Raw genomic sequence first — 15,294 nt, forward strand, 5'->3', positions numbered from 1 at the left:
CCCGCCCCACCCCCCTCCCACACCACCCACCCCAAACCCCACCCTAGCCCGACTTTTCCGCGCACCCCCCTCCACGACGAAGAGGGAAGGGATACACACACACACACACGCCCCGCAGCACGGGGCCCACCGACCCCACCCCCCTGTGTGCGAGGGGAAGCCGAGCAGCCCCCCAGCCCGTTCCAACCCCGAACCGCCGCTGGCGATGGCCGGGCCGAGCACCTACGACGTAGCGCCGTCCGAGCAACCTGCGACAGTGAACACGCCCGCGCCGCCCCGCGAGCGATGCACCAAGGGTGCGGGCGGAGTTCGGCGCAGGGGCCACGCGGGGATGGCTAGACCGGCGCATCGCTGCACCGCGTGTGCCTCTACGGCTGCCTCGCGCCGTGGGTTGGCGGCATGTCGGGGGACCGGGGGCCCAGGCCCACCACGCCACGCGCCCCGTGGACGGCAAAAAGAGGGGCCGCCCGCCAACCAGGCGCCGCCGCCTGGGCCACACCCCCGCCCGCGAGAGGAGGGCAAGGAAACGACGCTGAAGGGGGCGGGTGAGAGAGCCCCGGGGCAGCCAGGCCGGCACCCCGCATTGTGGAAACGTTTCCGCCGGATACAGAAGCGTTTTCGTGCCAGGGGCGCTTACGCGTGCGTCTCGCCGCATGTGAAAAGCGTTTTTTTTTTTTGCCGCTTTCATCCTTAGTCCTATTTCTTTGCTGAAAAACGGTGTCGCTGGCGAATTCTTACAAAGCCCCGCTCTCTGATATTGGACTCGAATTACGACAAGCAATACACATCGTCTCTTGAGAGCGCCTTGGTTAGCGGAGGCGCGGGCAAGTTCACTTCACCGCCCTCGCTGTCCTTATGACTTTCTGACGCATCCGGCGCCGCAGATGGTCGCTTCTCCACTCCCACTCACTTGCCCTCTTACTTCCTGACCTCTTGGCTTTCTTTCGACGTGCACTGTGTTCCCAGCTGTGCAAGAAGAGAACGAAGTCGTTTTTTCTCTCGACATACTCTGTTTCTGCTCAAGAGCCGCTTGAAAGGAAACGTGTTTACAGTTATACCTTTCATTTTCACCCATCGTCTCAACAATGGCTGACGAAGGCGCTATGGATATTCGTCTGGTGCTAAAGGGCCCAAACGGCGAGTTCAAAGTAGACCGCGACCTTTATATCATTGTCCACTGTGACGATGGCAAGTACATCGAGGTGTCGAAAAACTACATCAAACAGTGCCCGTTCATTGAGGAAGCCGAGGGCGAGATCCCAGAGTTTGGCTACCCAGCCGCGGTGCTGGAGCACCTTATTCGCTGGGCGGTCCACTATGGCGTAGATGGCCATGCCGCTAGCCAGCTGACTCGCCCATGCATTTACCGTGATTTCTCTTACGTTGTGACAGACAAGTGGGATAATGATTTCTTCAACCAGCGTCTTTGCTCGCCTCTGAACCAGAAGCATTACCTCCTGACAATGACGGCAGCTGAGCAGTTTGGCATGCAGGGACTGCTCGACTTTATGTGCATCGGCCTCGGCTGCAAGCTCCGTGGCAAGGACGACAACGGCATCATTCACGAGGTCATGGGCCTTGACAAAGAGACGGAGATCACAAGCGAGGATTTGGAGGAGGTGTCGAGGGACTACCCATGGTTTGATGATGCTGTGAAGGCCACGACGAAGAAGTGAGAAAATTATGAAGGCATCGGTGTCGAAAAGCGCTCTTGTTGCGCTAGTGTGTCGACATGTGCACAATCGAAGGAGAAAAATCAATATATGCATACATATATATACATATATATGAAATGTTGCGTTACGCACGGCATTGAAAAAGGCGATCACTAAAGTTTTTTCTGTATATGTTCATCGGTAAAGTCGCAAGAAGCCATCTATCTTGTCTCCAAAGTTCATTGACGGCGTAAAGACAAAAAAAAAGCACGATCGAAGACTTATACCTCAGCGTGGCACTCGTGGTTGAGCAACAGCATCATTCACGAATATCACACGCTAGATGTGAGCATAGTGGCCGAAGCAGAGATGCGCGCATCCTTGTGTTCGTGTCCTATCGCCACAGATACAGCACCAATCATTCCACGACCTTGTCCTGGTTTTGGTGGTGGCAAAGCCAGCAAAAATGAGTATGCCGCCTGTGCGCTGCTGTGTTGAATTATTTCGAACTCTTTCCGTGTCTATCATTATTGTTTATATTGCATTTGCTTTCCCCCTCACTCTATCATGGATGACTTCGCACGCTGATATACAACCGGATTTATCATTTGATATTCGGATTATTATTATTGTTTTTTTTTTATCAAACACGAAAAAAAAATGTAAATATATTATTTGTAATTTGGCTCGCACTTGGATCCCTGCCAAGTAGCAAAGGAAGAAGCTGACCTACCGTTTGGCCTCAGACGTGCCTGCAACACCACTCTTTTTTTATGCGCAGTCAGTAAAGCGTTTTTCTCTGTGTCGTGCACCTGCCGGTCGGATGTTCATCCAACGGTGAGCCTTTTGAATATTTATTTTCTTGATTTCTCACAGCGCACCACAAAAGGGATGGGCAAGCCAGGCAAAAAGGCCGGAAAGGGGCTTCTCGCCCCTACCAACCCAAACCGGCGCACCGACCCAAATAAGACTAGTCTTCGGGATCAGCGCACCATTAAGCGGCTGAAAATGTACAAGTCGAAAATTAAACGTGACGAAAAGGGCAACATCATCAAAGGAAGCGTGCTCAAAGCATCCGATCGCATTGAGCAGCAGATGGCGCGCATTGCACCTGACCGCCGTTGGTTCGGCAACACCCGGACCATCGGCCAGGAGGCGCTTCAGAAGTTCCGCGAAGAAATGGGAGCCAAGTATAAAGACCCGTACAGCGTCATCATCAAGCAGTCCAAGCTGCCGTTGAGCCTTCTTGAAGAGCCGAAGAACACTGACGGAAGCATCCGTAAAGAAATGGAGTGGGACAAAACGTTTGGTGATAAGGCGAACCGCAAGCGGGTGCGACTCAATGCTGTGGACATGTCAACCTTGGCGACAGAGGCCAACGCCAAAGGTGACTATTACAACTGCAACCAGAAAGAGAAGGACCGCGATTTGATGAAGGGGGTGCACAAGGATCGCGACGATAAAACCAGAAACGGGATTTTGATGACCAAGGGTCAATCAAACCGAATTTGGTGCGAGCTGTACAAGGTGATTGACAGCTCGGATGTAGTGCTGTACGTCGTCGACGCGCGCGATCCGATGGGTACGCGAAGTACTTTTCTGGAGGATTTCATGCGGCGTGAGAAAAAATATAAACACTTCGTTCTGGTGTTGAACAAGTGCGATTTAGTGCCTCTGTGGGCCACGGCTCGCTGGCTTCAGATTCTCAGCAAGGACTATCCCACCATTGCTTTCCATGCCAGTGTGAATCACCCTTTTGGCAAAGGTAACGTCATTTCTTTACTCCGGCAGTTTGCGCGTCTGCACAACGTAACGCACCGCGGCAGCAAGCGCACCAAGACGCCGATTTCTGTGGGTGTGATTGGTTACCCAAATGTGGGAAAGAGCTCGCTGATTAACACGCTACGTCGTAAATCCGTCTGCAAGGTGGCACCCATTCCTGGTGAGACGAAGGTGTGGCAGTATGTTGCTCTGACACGCAGTATCTTCCTCATCGACTGCCCCGGCGTGGTGTACGACCGGGAGTCGAACAACGATATTCAGGCGGTGCTGAAGGGTGTCGTGCGTGTGGAGCGTCTCGGAAATGCGGACAAGACTGATGTCGTGGATACCGTGTTGAAGATTGTCAAGCACGGCGATATTGTGGCCACTTATGGCGTCAGAGAATGGCGCGACGTTGTTGATTTTCTCGAGAAGCTTGCAAAGCTGCGCGGAAAGCTGGTTGCTGGAGGTGAGCCGGACGTAGAAGCTGCCGCGCGCATGGTCTTGTACGACTGGCAGCGCGGGCGTCTGCCGTGGTTTAACGCGCCGCCGTTCGAGTCCAATAAACACCACCGTGATGCGATGGAGCAGCCGCAGGAAAAGCACATGAAGCTGATTGAGCACTACAGCACCTTCAACGTGGTAGATGACACCATTCATCGTGGCGATGAGGAGCAAGATGAGGCAGATGACGGGGACGAGGAAAGCGTGAATGAAGCGCCTGAAGAGGACCAGCTCGACAGCGGTAGTGAGGCGGAGAAGGATGAGGAAGCTGTCAAGCCTTCGAAACCGAGCAAGACTGACAGGCTGCCTGCGAAGAAGATGCACACGCAGCTGGCAACAGTGGCCACGTACGTGCGCGAGCAGGAGGAGAAGCAGCGCAAGGCCCGGCGACAGCAGAAGCGGAAGGCCGCACGAAAGGGGCAGGAGCGCGTGGAGGCTTTTTCAGCGGACGCTGATCGCGAGAGCGACGATGCGCTTTGGGCGCGGTTCTTGGCTGCTGCCCAGGAGTAACGCAAAGCACAAGAAACGCATGTGCGTTTTGCTGCTGGTGCCGTTGTTTTAAGTGTCTGTGTGTGCGACACCTCTCCTGCTGCGCATGATCGTTCATCGTCTCGCGTCTTGCGTATCCCATTTGCCTAGAGAAACAACGGCCGCTGTTGCCGTTTCTTTTTTTTTTTTGGCGTACTCTATCCATCGCTCTGCTTGGTCTGTGTTTTAGCCTGTGTCTGCTGGTCACCTTTTCATTTTCGCTGTTCCTGATTTTTCTGTGACCCCCCTCCACGACGAAGAGGGAAGGGATACACACACACACACACGCCTCGCAGCACGGGGCCCACCGACCCCACCCCCCTGTGTGCGAGGGGAAGCCGAGCAGCCCCCCAGCCCGTTCCGACCCCGAACCGCCGCTGGCGATGGCCGGGCCGAGCACCTACGACGTAGCGCCGTCCGAGCAACCTGCGACAGTGAACACGCCCGCGCCGCCCCGCGAGCGATGCACCAAGGGTGCGGGCGGAGTTCGGCGCAGGGGCCACGCGGGGATGGCTAGACCGGCGCGTCGCTGCACCGCGTGTGCCTCTACGGCTGCCTCGCACCGCGGGGTGGGGGCCTGTGGCGGGCCAGGGGATCGAGTGGCGTTTGACTCCATTTTCAATGGCGGCGAAATGGACGAGTTGGGGAAAAATGTGTTCCTCGTGTCTGTGCGTGTTTTTTTTTCTTTTTTTGCCTTTACGCTTAAACGAGCACAGCCGTGTAAGTGCCGACACTTCTGTTTCGGCTGTTGTTAACTTCATCTAAGCAGTGAGGGGAGTGAAGGGCAACTCCGTGTAAAGTGGTGCGCGTGCGAGCCAATCGATCGTCCCTCTCCTGTCCGGGCACGCGAGGCACCCAGAATAACGAATAAGCGAAAAGGGCACCATTAACGTGTGCATGTATGTGTGTGGGGGGAGGAACGTTGAGGTATGAAGACCTTCGCAGTTGTATGGGCACGCTACTGCGGCGCATTCTACCGCACTAGGCTTTCCGCAGATTGTGTCCACGGAAAACAAGAGAAAAGGTCTTTCTCTGTTGCTACCCCCTACCACATCTGGTTGTTGTGGCACCTCCCGATGGCGCATTTTTCGAATCCGTGGTGCGAGCAGCAGAGGGAGAGCAGCCCCGGCAACAACGCTCTCGGTCCCTCTCATTGGATTACATATGTGCACATATATATATATATATATATGTTGCTGTTGCGTGTGTACACATGGAGACGTCGCCCGTCACTCCACCTGTGTAGCTGACGGCACTCGCTCATGGCACTTCCTGTCTTTCGCTCTTTCTTCTACCCTTGCCCGCTTCAGTTTTGTGTGGGGCGCATCGCCTTGTGCCTGCCGCTTTCCAGGTGCATTGGACGACACAACCATTAGACACTGTGATATAGACATTCTGGGAAACGTGGAGACCGGCGAGCGCAAAGGCAGCAGGCAGGAGCTGCGTTGGTTAACACTCTTCTGCATATGACATGCCTGCGTCATGACGAGTAACGCGACGCTGCCGCATGCCGTTGCCCTCGCTCAGGAGCTAGAGATAGAGCTCCGGCACCTCGACGCCCTTCAACAACACTACGCGCAGCTGCTCGTCCATCAGCTGAGTAGCCTTGATTTTCTCAACGAGGGTGACGCTGCTACTATGGTTTCTGCGAAGGAACCTACCATGGCTCACAACGGGGGTTGCGCAGTTGCTAAGCCTGAAGTGGCCGTTGCCACTACCTGCATCAAGCAGCCATCGGCAGTGCCGCTGCCTTGGAGGCGCCACACCCACGACGCGGCAAGGGTTCTGCAACCACCCTTCCGGCACAGCGCTTGTCCTGTGCCTAGCACCATCAGTAGCAGTTCTTCGCCTCTCCTACAACCTTTGGCGGCAACCAGTGTGCCACCGCCGCTTTCTCCACAACCGAAACGAAGCGGCAGAAGTGCTGTAAAGCCAGTGACGCCTCCGCCCAACGCTGACAAGACCTGCAAAGATCTGCCTCGGCACCAGCCTCATGTCGCGGCTGCACCGGTGGTGCCCGCTTCAACCAAGGATGAGGCGACACGACGAGCGCGACGGGCACTGCGATTCATTCGCGAGGAACGGGATGCCTACTTCAACGCGAAAGCCCGGCGTGCCGAGGAGCTGCTGCGAGAGGGGCGCGAAGCTGCGCGAAAAAACCGTGCACGCCGGCAGGCTGACATGGCACAGACCCTCCCCAAGGCTGCATAAACGTCGCAACTCTGCCCCCCCCCTCCCGCCCCGCCCTCTCTTCTGTTCTTGTGTGGTGTGCGTTGCTGCCCGATACCTCTTCTCGCACCGCTCACACCCTCTCCTTCGTCCCTTCGTGCCTTCCAGCCGTGGCACTAAAGTGAGCGTGTGGCTTACGCATGCCGCCATCGCCATCGTGATGATACATCCCCAACACCACCACCACTCTCCCTCTCGTTACGCCATTATGAGTTACAGAAGGAAAGAAACTCCAGAGATCCCTGTACGTGTGCGTGCGTGTGTACGTGTGTACGTATCAAGACGTAGAAGGCGAGGGCATGAGAAGAATACTGTTGACGTGGTGTCTTCTCTGCTCGTCTGCCTCGCCCTTATCCCACCCTCCTCCGCTTCCCATTCGCATCCCCATCCTTCCTTCCCTCTCCAGGTGATGTCGGGATGCACGTGAGCCGCCATGAGATGCAGGGGAGGGGAGAGTGGCTCTCAGATGGCGCAAGTGAGGTCTATCCAGGCCCGCCTGCTACGGCCATCACCCCCCTCCTCCTCCCCTCCCCTCTGACGTGTTGTGGCTTTCGCCAACAATGATGCATGCGCAGATGTCACTTCTCTCTTCCTATGTTCCTATCCTTATGTGCGTTGCTAACGGCGCATGGGCGGCTGGTCCCTCCTTGTGCCGGCTGCATCTCTCCCCCTCCCCCTCCCCCTCCTCACTCCTTTCTTGTCCCACTGTCTCTCTCTCTCTCTGCTTTGCGCTTGCGGGTGTTCACCATCGTTATGATGCCACGCGTGCCATTGGGTGACGCAACCACCACCCCCTCTCAGAGTCTCTCTCTGTCCACTACCACCCACCCCGCATCCACACGTCACATCCTCCACGTGTCTGATCCTTTTTTGTTGTTGCTTTACGCTTCTCCCCCTCTCATTTTTTTTTGCTCGTCGTGCTTCCACGGCTCGGGCAAAGGGCTCACCGCCACCGGCAGACGTCCTCTCCCCCCCCCTCTCTCCTCTCACACAAGCCATGCAGATCTATGAGGCATGCAAGAAGGTGGACCGGGCGGTCACCCACCGCCCGGCGGACCACTGGATCGGCTACCTCGTCGCCGTTTCCGGTGCTCTGATGCAGATGATGAGCTACGGCATCGACAACAGTTTTTCCATCTTCTCGAACAGTATGCAGAATGACCCGTCTCTGGGCTACCCGAGCGCGACAACCGTCAGCTTCGGTAACTCCGTGTCTCTCGGGCTGTCGCCGGTTTTCGGCGTCCTTGCTGGCTTCCTTGTCGATCGCGTGCCGCCGCGAGTGATGATGTTCACCTCCACAGTGATGCTCTTCGCCGCACTGTGGCTGAGCTCGTCTTTTGCGAAGAGCTCGGCGGAGGTCACGGCATCCTACTCGCTGCTCGCCTCCATCTCCTCCGCGTTGATGCTGTCGCCTGGCGCAGCGGCGACCGGCTCGTGGTTCCGGCGTCGCCTTGGCCTTGGACAGGGCATCAATTTCTGCGGCGGCGGCGTCGGCAGTGCCGTTGTCCCAGCGGTGCTCGGCAGTCTCGTGGACGTCTACGGCTGGCGTCATACCTTCCGCCTCATGTCCGCGTTCTGCGCCATTGGGCTGGTTGCCACAATCCTCTCCTGCCGCCGCCACCCGATCGAGGACGACGTTGACGTGGATGACCACGCACGCGGCGGCAACAGCCCCGCCCGCGAGCCTAGCCATGATGATTGTATCGCGCACAGAAGCTTCAGCCACGAGGAGAGGAACGAAATAATGCTCATGATAACCCCCGAGGCAGGTGAGAACGCCGCGGCCTCACCGACAACCCGGATGATCGACTCCATGCGCACGGAGGCGGAGAAGGCGGCGAACCACGACAACGGTGACACTCTCAAGAAGGGCGGCAAGCCGGATGCAGCAGCGTCAGCTCGCGCCGCCCTGGCGTCGCCAGGCGGCAGCGACGACATGAGCATGTTATTGGGTCGTCACCAGCAGCCGCAGCAGCAGCTCGCGCAACATGGAAGGAAAGTGCACGGCACCCAGGCCTGCACGGTGACGGATCTAATCCAGGATATGCACGTGCGGCGCCTGACTTGGAGAGAGATGATGCGCGTCTTCTTCTCCGTTCGCTTCCTTACGCACTTCTTCATGTTCGCCATCTACGGCTGGTCCTTCTACGGACTGATCTACGTGGCCGTCCCCTACGTCTCCTCCATGGGCAGCGCTGGCACGGTGTATGCAGACGTCACCCCCATCAGCACCTCCAAGGCGTCGACGGTGTTCACGTTTTGGGGTGTGTTTCAGATTGTGGGCTCCATCCTGGTAGGCGGCGTGGCCTCCTTCACCGACGACGCCCTCGCCTACACAATGTGCGCCACCGTCGGTGGTTTGGCGACGTCGCTGCTCGTCTTTTGCCGCAGCTACGCGGCCTTCGCCGTGTGCTTAAGTGTGGTCGGCTTCTGCACGGCTGGCATTTTCGCCATGATGCCGGCGCTGATCGCCAAGGACTTCCACGGGCCTAACCTCGGCTTCTTCATGGGCTGTGTATTTGTGGCTGGCTGCCTTGGCGGCTTCTCGGCCCCGCCGATTCAGGCGCAGCTGCAGACACGCTACAACGGCAACTATTCGTACGGCTGTGTGTTTATCAGCTGCTGCACAACGTTTCCGGGAGTGCTGTGCTACCTGCTCCTGGGGCCGGAGAAGCAGAGTCGCGTCGGACGCGTCTTCATGCGCGTGGTGGAGCAGGCGTGAGACGGGGCCGCCACGTGTCGCCACCATCTCCCCTCCGGCCACTGGCCACGTCTTTGCCCTCAGCCCGCCCTACCACGACGAAACGGAAAGTGCCGCCGCTTCCGCAGCTGCCGTTAGCGTGAGGCACCATATATCCCTCTCTCGCTGGTGTGTGTGAGGCGTTCCCGCTGCTGCAGGTCGATGCCATGGTGGTGCTTGGAGCCGGTCGCTAATGGGCCCGTCGATGCACTGCTATCGCGCACATGGCCGAGTTCTCCTCCTCCTTTCTCCGCCGTTCTCAAGAAAGCGGCATTCACGACTGTGCGGCGTTCTTGCGCGCTGCCGCTGCTGCTCCTCCGTGTGTGTGTGTCCGTGTGTCGATCACGTCACGTCGTCGTCTCTCACGGCTTTTCCCCAACGCCACTCCGTCCATCCTCCCCTCCCCCCCCCCGCACCCCCCAACCCGAGCGCCTCTCCCTCTCCCCCTCTCCCAAGCGCTCACCCGCTCTCTCCCTTGTGCTTCTCTGCCCCACTGCCACGCCGACGCGCACGGAAGAGGGCATGGCACGAGTCGCAAAAGAATGATAATGTATATACCTGCATATACATGTGCATGTGCACGTGCATATATATGCCTATATGTATATATATATATATGTAGTGTATGTATATGTACATGCATGCATTATTGTTTACGACGTCGTTGCCGCTTTCATGTCCACCTGCGCTTCTCCCTTTTTTTTTGGGGGGGTGTATATTTTTTTTTTTCGTTTGTACTTTGGCCTTATTTTCTTCATGGCGGTCGCAAATTTGACCGAACCGGCACCACCACACGCACACACGCAGAGGGAGAGGGAGATCGTGTTGCATTGCGACGCTCGCCCTCTCCCTCTGCGTGTGTGCGTGTGGGTGCCTCTGTGTGGATTTCTTACGTTTTTTTTGTGTGTGTGTGCGCGTTCTCTCCCCTCTTCCCTCTCCTCCTCCTTGCCCTCGCATCGCGTTTGTCCGCAAACGGCGCAAACCATTTGGCAGAGGGGGAGGGGGGACGCCGCCGCACCTCCCTGTGCTGTGTGCTGCGTGGCAGGGCGATCCGGGAAAGAGGGGTGAGGCATGGGATATATATATATATATATATGGGACGGGATAAGAGGGGGAGGAAGAAGGGAGGGAGGGGAAGCAGCAGCAAAAGCGTCAGCAGGAATGTGGTACGGACGAAGAAGGGGATGAGAGGGGCGTATGGTACGCGTGGGGAAGCAGGTGCAAGAGCGGGAGGTGGAACCGAGCAGACGGGGGTGGGGAGGGGTGAGTGAGGGTGATACGGCGGGCGAGCGCAAATTGCTCGTTTTTCTTTTCGCCGCCTCATCTCGGCCCTCTCCCATGCACCCCCCTCGCTGCAGGGTGCGTGTGGATTACCGCAAAATGAGTAAGCCTACACGTGCACGCATGCGTACTGCTGTGCTACGTCACACCTCTCTCTCTTTCCCCTTCTCCTCGCTCATTTTTTTTCGCGTGACCCTTGTGTGTGTGTGTGTGTGCATGTGGATGTATGTGGGTGTGTATCGTGTATGCGTATGTTTGTACGTGTGTGTGTGTGTTGAGCAGAGCTATGCTGTTTTCCTCCTTTTTACCTTTTATTTCCTAAAACACCGGAGAAAAAAAAATACGGAATGAAGATAATAAGCACACACACGCACACACACATATATATATATATGTGTGTATATAGATGCGTATGTATGCTTATATGAAGGATAAAAATCGACGCGAAACAAAAAAGAAGGCACCGGAGCAGACAAGAGCAAACATGCACTGCCCTCATGCGATGAACCGCATGAAGTACGCATATGCTGCTTGAGTCTGTGCCCGTGTGTGTGTGTGTGCGCGCGCGTTGGTGTTAAGATACGAGATACAAAGAGAAAGTGCGAGCGGGCGAAATAGCAAGGAGAGGGGGCGCTAGGGGAAGGGAGTGTGAGAGAGAGTGCAACGTGTAGTGGTCACGTAGGACACACAAACGCCCAGACAGACGGACACACGCAGACGTATACGTGCACCCGCAGACAACAATACAGTCATATACATATATATATATATATATATAACCTCCTTGTGTGTCTGCTCTTGTCGCCTCCCCTTCCGCTTTCTTTTCCTTCGCCACTATCCTCACTATAATTATCGTTGTCGCGACGTTCTTCTGGACTCGTACCCTCGCCCCTCCCTCCTCCTTGTTCCCCCTTCTTTCGTCATGATCAACTCGTGTGTGTGCGTGTGCGGGTATGTATGTTTATACGTACATTCCTGTTCGTGCGCAGGTGCGCGTGTGTACCTGTACCGGTCGCCCCTCTGGATTTTGTTACTGGTCGCCTCCCCTTCCTCCCCTCTTCCTCCCCGACTCCTGCAAGTCTCCTTTTTGAAGCGTGAGACGCGCACAGAAACGGCAGCGGCGCGACGAAAACAACAACAGAGGCAGACCAAGTGCGTAATGCGGTTGTTTTGGGAGAGATGTACAAGGGAAGGAGGATCGTCAGGGATAGAGGTGGGGGGGAGGGGGGGGGGGCGGCGGCACCCGAGTGGTTGTTGGTGGGGAATGCGAATGACGGAATGGATGTGTGCGAGCGTGGGTGTGGTGTTTTTTCGGGTTTGTGAGAGTATGCGGGGCTGTATGAGCGCGGGATGATGTGGCGGCATGGCCCCATATCACCTCTCCCTCCCCCACACTGTGTGCTCTCCTTCGCGGTTTTTTGCCACGTCTTCGTGACTTATCCCTACGGTCAAGCGCGACGCGCGCACAGGAAAGAGAATTTATGTATCCATTAGGAAGTAATCAGCGGCGCACGGCGCCCCGTTGCTGAATGCAGCGGGTGAGCGGTGGGTAAAGCTGGTGGAGCGTCAGCGGCGGCTGGCGCGCAGAGGAGATGGCAGAGAAATGGGCAGGGGCGCAGACGCAGAGACGAGAGCTGCTGTGTGCACAGCAACGAACCCTGTTTTCCTTTCTCTCACGATCACCGCTCGTGCATGTTTGTGTGTGCCTGACTCTCTCTGTCTCTCTCTCTCACCTAGCACTCACCTCGCGATGGTGATCATTAAAAGAGGGCTTCCTGCTTGCCTCCCTACTCCCTCGCCCGACACGCGGAGTCGTGCGGAGGACTGCCCATCCTTTACACGTGGCACTGCCGATCAACCGCGCCGGTGTGCGCCCGCTCGCGTGTTCCTTTCCTTGTTTTTCTTCGAGAGGCTGTTGCGGCCTTTACGGCACGGCAAGGATTGGGCATAGTGATGCCTCCTGCACCTGCACCCCCTTTCAGCTCCGTCTCTCAATGTTTCTCTGCTCTCCTCCCCCCCCCCCGCTGCGGCTGTTGTGCATACGCACTCTCGCCCTCCCTCGATGGCATTTTCGCTTCTTCCGCTCTCTCTCTCACCGCACTTGTATCCACATCATCTTTAGCGAACCACATATCGTGTTTTACTTTGTGTGTCCGTTCACCCGCTGCCACCGTCGCCGCCCCCTCCCGTCTCCCTCCCTCAGCACACCATCCCCTCCACAATCATCAGCAAGCACTAGGGGCAGAGGTCGTCTCTGATTCGAGTATGAGCCGGTTAGCCCGCGCGCTAGCAAAGCCCTTCACGGTGCCGGTAGCCGTGTGCACAAGGCATGTAGCGGCAATGGACGAGCCGCTGAAGCGGCACATCGACGCCTATGCGGCGCGAGGAGAGGACATCACGATCGCCGTCTGGCGCGAGTATGTGGACGGGCAGCGGGCGCTGCTGCCGTACCGGTGGGCAAAGTTTCGGAGCGAGGTGGCGTATCTGGCCTCGGGACAGATGGCCATCACGGACTTGACCTTCGCCGACCTTCTGGTCTTCGTGCGCTTTCTCACGAAGTGTCTCTTCATCTTTATCGTCGCCGTGATGGTCGGCCGCCGCTCCGTCTTCCCGTCGCTGGAGCCGACATCGCCGTTCGTGGAGGAAATCGTAAAGAACTGGCAACCGAACCGGCTGCGCGGGGTGGCAGGCGCGGAGTATATGGCGCGCGATCAGGCAGCAGCTGCTGATATGGCCGCCGATAAGGCGGAGAAGTCACCGATCTCGTAAGCTGCTGTACGATGGGGAGGCGAGGGGGAAGGCGTGCTGACGAGGAAGAGCGCAACGAGAGAAAGACGCGGGAGGCAAGAAGCGCAGCCATAGATGTATAAGGAAGGTGTATCTGCCTGTCTGTGCTGGTGGGGTCGTTGTGCAGCACTATGTTGCAGACACGATTGGCGTGCCTCCCCACTCCTTCCTTCTTTTTCCGCACCCCACCCAGCCTTTTTTTTTTGCCAGCATCCGCGCCTGATGTTGTCGAGCATCGTGGCGGAGTGACACCCTTAACTCTCTCAGCGTGTGTGTCTGTGAGTGTGTGTGTTCCCCGTGATGTGGTGCCGCGTTGACTTCCGCGGCATCTTTGGCGTCTCACTCTCTGTTGTCGCTGCGTCGGCTTCTTCGCCGGTGATATACCTGCGCCTGTGCCTGCGTGTGCGCGTGCGCGCCTTTCACTCGCCTGTTTTTTTTTTCTCCCCCCCCCCCCTAGTAGTAGTAGTAGTCAGAGCAGTGGCTGTGATACAGAGGAGGGAGCGGGAGCCAGCGTGTGTGTACCTTCTTCGCGCATGCGGGGTCCGTTTTTGCGTAGTTAGCAACTTGAAAGGGGCTGAGATGCACAAAGAGAGGCAGGGAAGAAGGAAGGCGGCAAGAGACCGGGTGCAGCACGCCGGTCTTTGACGTCTCACCTGATGGCTTTCCGTCGTCGTTCCTCCCGCCCCCACTCCCACTTCTCCGCTCAGCGCCATCTCCTACCCTTTTCAAGCTAAGTGCTGTCGTCATTGTGGTCCCTTCTGCCCTCCCCATCCCGACGCCTCTTCCTCTCTGGACACAGGCACGCGTGGAGTGGGGGGGTACCACATGGCTCACTAGCTCCATTCATCGCCCTCCATCCCCGTTTTCCTTCTGAGGTCTCACGTGGGAATGGGAGGCGAGGAGTGGGGAGAGGGAGGGATTCACCGCCGCCGTTCTCCTCTCTTGCTTGATCCGCTGCAGGTTGAAGAGCCGTCCGCTCACCCCTTTCTCCTCCTTCCAGCTTCAGCTCCGTACCGCTCCGCCTTTCCGCCTGCCCCCTCCCCCTTCCTCTCTCTTTCTCTTCCTCCGCCCGCCCCTGACACCCCGCGGGTGCTGGTCTCCAAGACCGCTCTCACACGTCCGTCTTCCGGCGCGTACCCCGCCGCCCCTTGCCCCATTCTAGCCGCCATTCCGCACCATCGCACGCACCGCGAGGCAGAGAGTCGCCTGTAGCGGTGCATGCATGTATGCCATGTGTGTTGGTGTGTGTATCGCTGCCGGACCTTCGGCGCCCTTTCGGACGGAGTCCAGCGGCGGAGAAAAAAGAACAGGCTCCCGTACATCACAGGAGAACCAGCAGCAAACGCCATTCATTACCACGGCAACCAGACGCGAGCGAGAGGTGGTCGTTTTGGCTGCTGCGCACACAGCGCTCCCTCCTCGTCTCCTCGTCCTCCCCACTATCATCCCCACCAGCTTCACCTCTCCGTGCGTCTCTGCAGGGCATGTGCCATCCTGTCCCCCTCCCTACCACCTGCTCAGTCTCTCCCCGTCACCTTGTCTCTGCTCAACTTTATAACATCCTCTCGTCCTTCCGTGCGCACGCGCGACCGCCCGCTTGGCTGCTGGCCTCTGCCTTGGGGCTTCTCCCGATACCCACATACGGCGCGCCCTCTCCCCCTCCCCCACCTTCCTGCGGCCATCCCTTAGAAACCTGTACCTCGGCAACTCTTTGCGCAGGACAACAGCCCCCCCCCCCTCCGCCCCCACCCCTTCCCCTCTTCCCCGTGACCGCACAAGCATCATGCGCCGCTTCGTGGCCCAGTACGT

The 15,294-nt window shown here is 57.5% G+C and overlaps 6 protein-coding genes across 6 annotated transcripts; all 6 read left to right on the forward strand.

Annotated features, from left to right (window-relative positions):
- Positions 1-1,085: 1,085 nt before the first annotated feature.
- On the forward strand, positions 1,086-1,676 carry LDBPK_050450 (hypothetical protein, conserved; the record flags this gene model as incomplete). The annotated part of the gene is made up of 1 exon (XM_003858184.1): positions 1,086-1,676. One exon carries the CDS (start codon positions 1,086-1,088, stop codon positions 1,674-1,676), a length of 591 nt encoding a protein of 196 aa, XP_003858232.1.
- An 870-nt stretch (positions 1,677-2,546) lies between these two features.
- LDBPK_050460 (GTPase, putative) lies at positions 2,547-4,430 on the forward strand (the record flags this gene model as incomplete). Its single annotated transcript, XM_003858185.1, has 1 exon — positions 2,547-4,430. The coding sequence occupies one exon, from the start codon at positions 2,547-2,549 to the stop codon at positions 4,428-4,430; it is 1,884 nt and encodes a 627-aa protein (XP_003858233.1).
- A 1,500-nt stretch (positions 4,431-5,930) lies between these two features.
- Positions 5,931-6,659, forward strand: LDBPK_050470 (hypothetical protein, unknown function; the record flags this gene model as incomplete). The annotated part of the gene is made up of 1 exon (XM_003858186.1): positions 5,931-6,659. The coding sequence occupies one exon, from the start codon at positions 5,931-5,933 to the stop codon at positions 6,657-6,659; it is 729 nt and encodes a 242-aa protein (XP_003858234.1).
- Positions 6,660-7,674: 1,015 nt separating this feature from the next.
- Positions 7,675-9,399, forward strand: LDBPK_050480 (monocarboxylate transporter-like protein; the record flags this gene model as incomplete). Its single annotated transcript, XM_003858187.1, has 1 exon — positions 7,675-9,399. The coding sequence occupies one exon, from the start codon at positions 7,675-7,677 to the stop codon at positions 9,397-9,399; it is 1,725 nt and encodes a 574-aa protein (XP_003858235.1).
- A 3,252-nt stretch (positions 9,400-12,651) lies between these two features.
- On the forward strand, positions 12,652-13,467 carry LDBPK_050490 (hypothetical protein, conserved; the record flags this gene model as incomplete). Its single annotated transcript, XM_003858188.1, has 1 exon — positions 12,652-13,467. The coding sequence occupies one exon, from the start codon at positions 12,652-12,654 to the stop codon at positions 13,465-13,467; it is 816 nt and encodes a 271-aa protein (XP_003858236.1).
- Positions 13,468-14,711: 1,244 nt separating this feature from the next.
- LDBPK_050500 (ATPase alpha subunit) lies at positions 14,712-15,293 on the forward strand (the record flags this gene model as incomplete). The annotated part of the gene is made up of 1 exon (XM_003858189.1): positions 14,712-15,293. A coding segment is annotated over one exon (582 nt), but the record flags the coding sequence as incomplete, so codon positions are not given.
- Between the last annotated feature and the right edge of the window lies 1 nt (position 15,294).

Source organism: Leishmania donovani, chromosome 5 (genome assembly GCF_000227135.1).
Source record: "Leishmania donovani BPK282A1 complete genome, chromosome 5".
Taxonomy (NCBI): domain Eukaryota; phylum Euglenozoa; class Kinetoplastea; order Trypanosomatida; family Trypanosomatidae; genus Leishmania; species Leishmania donovani.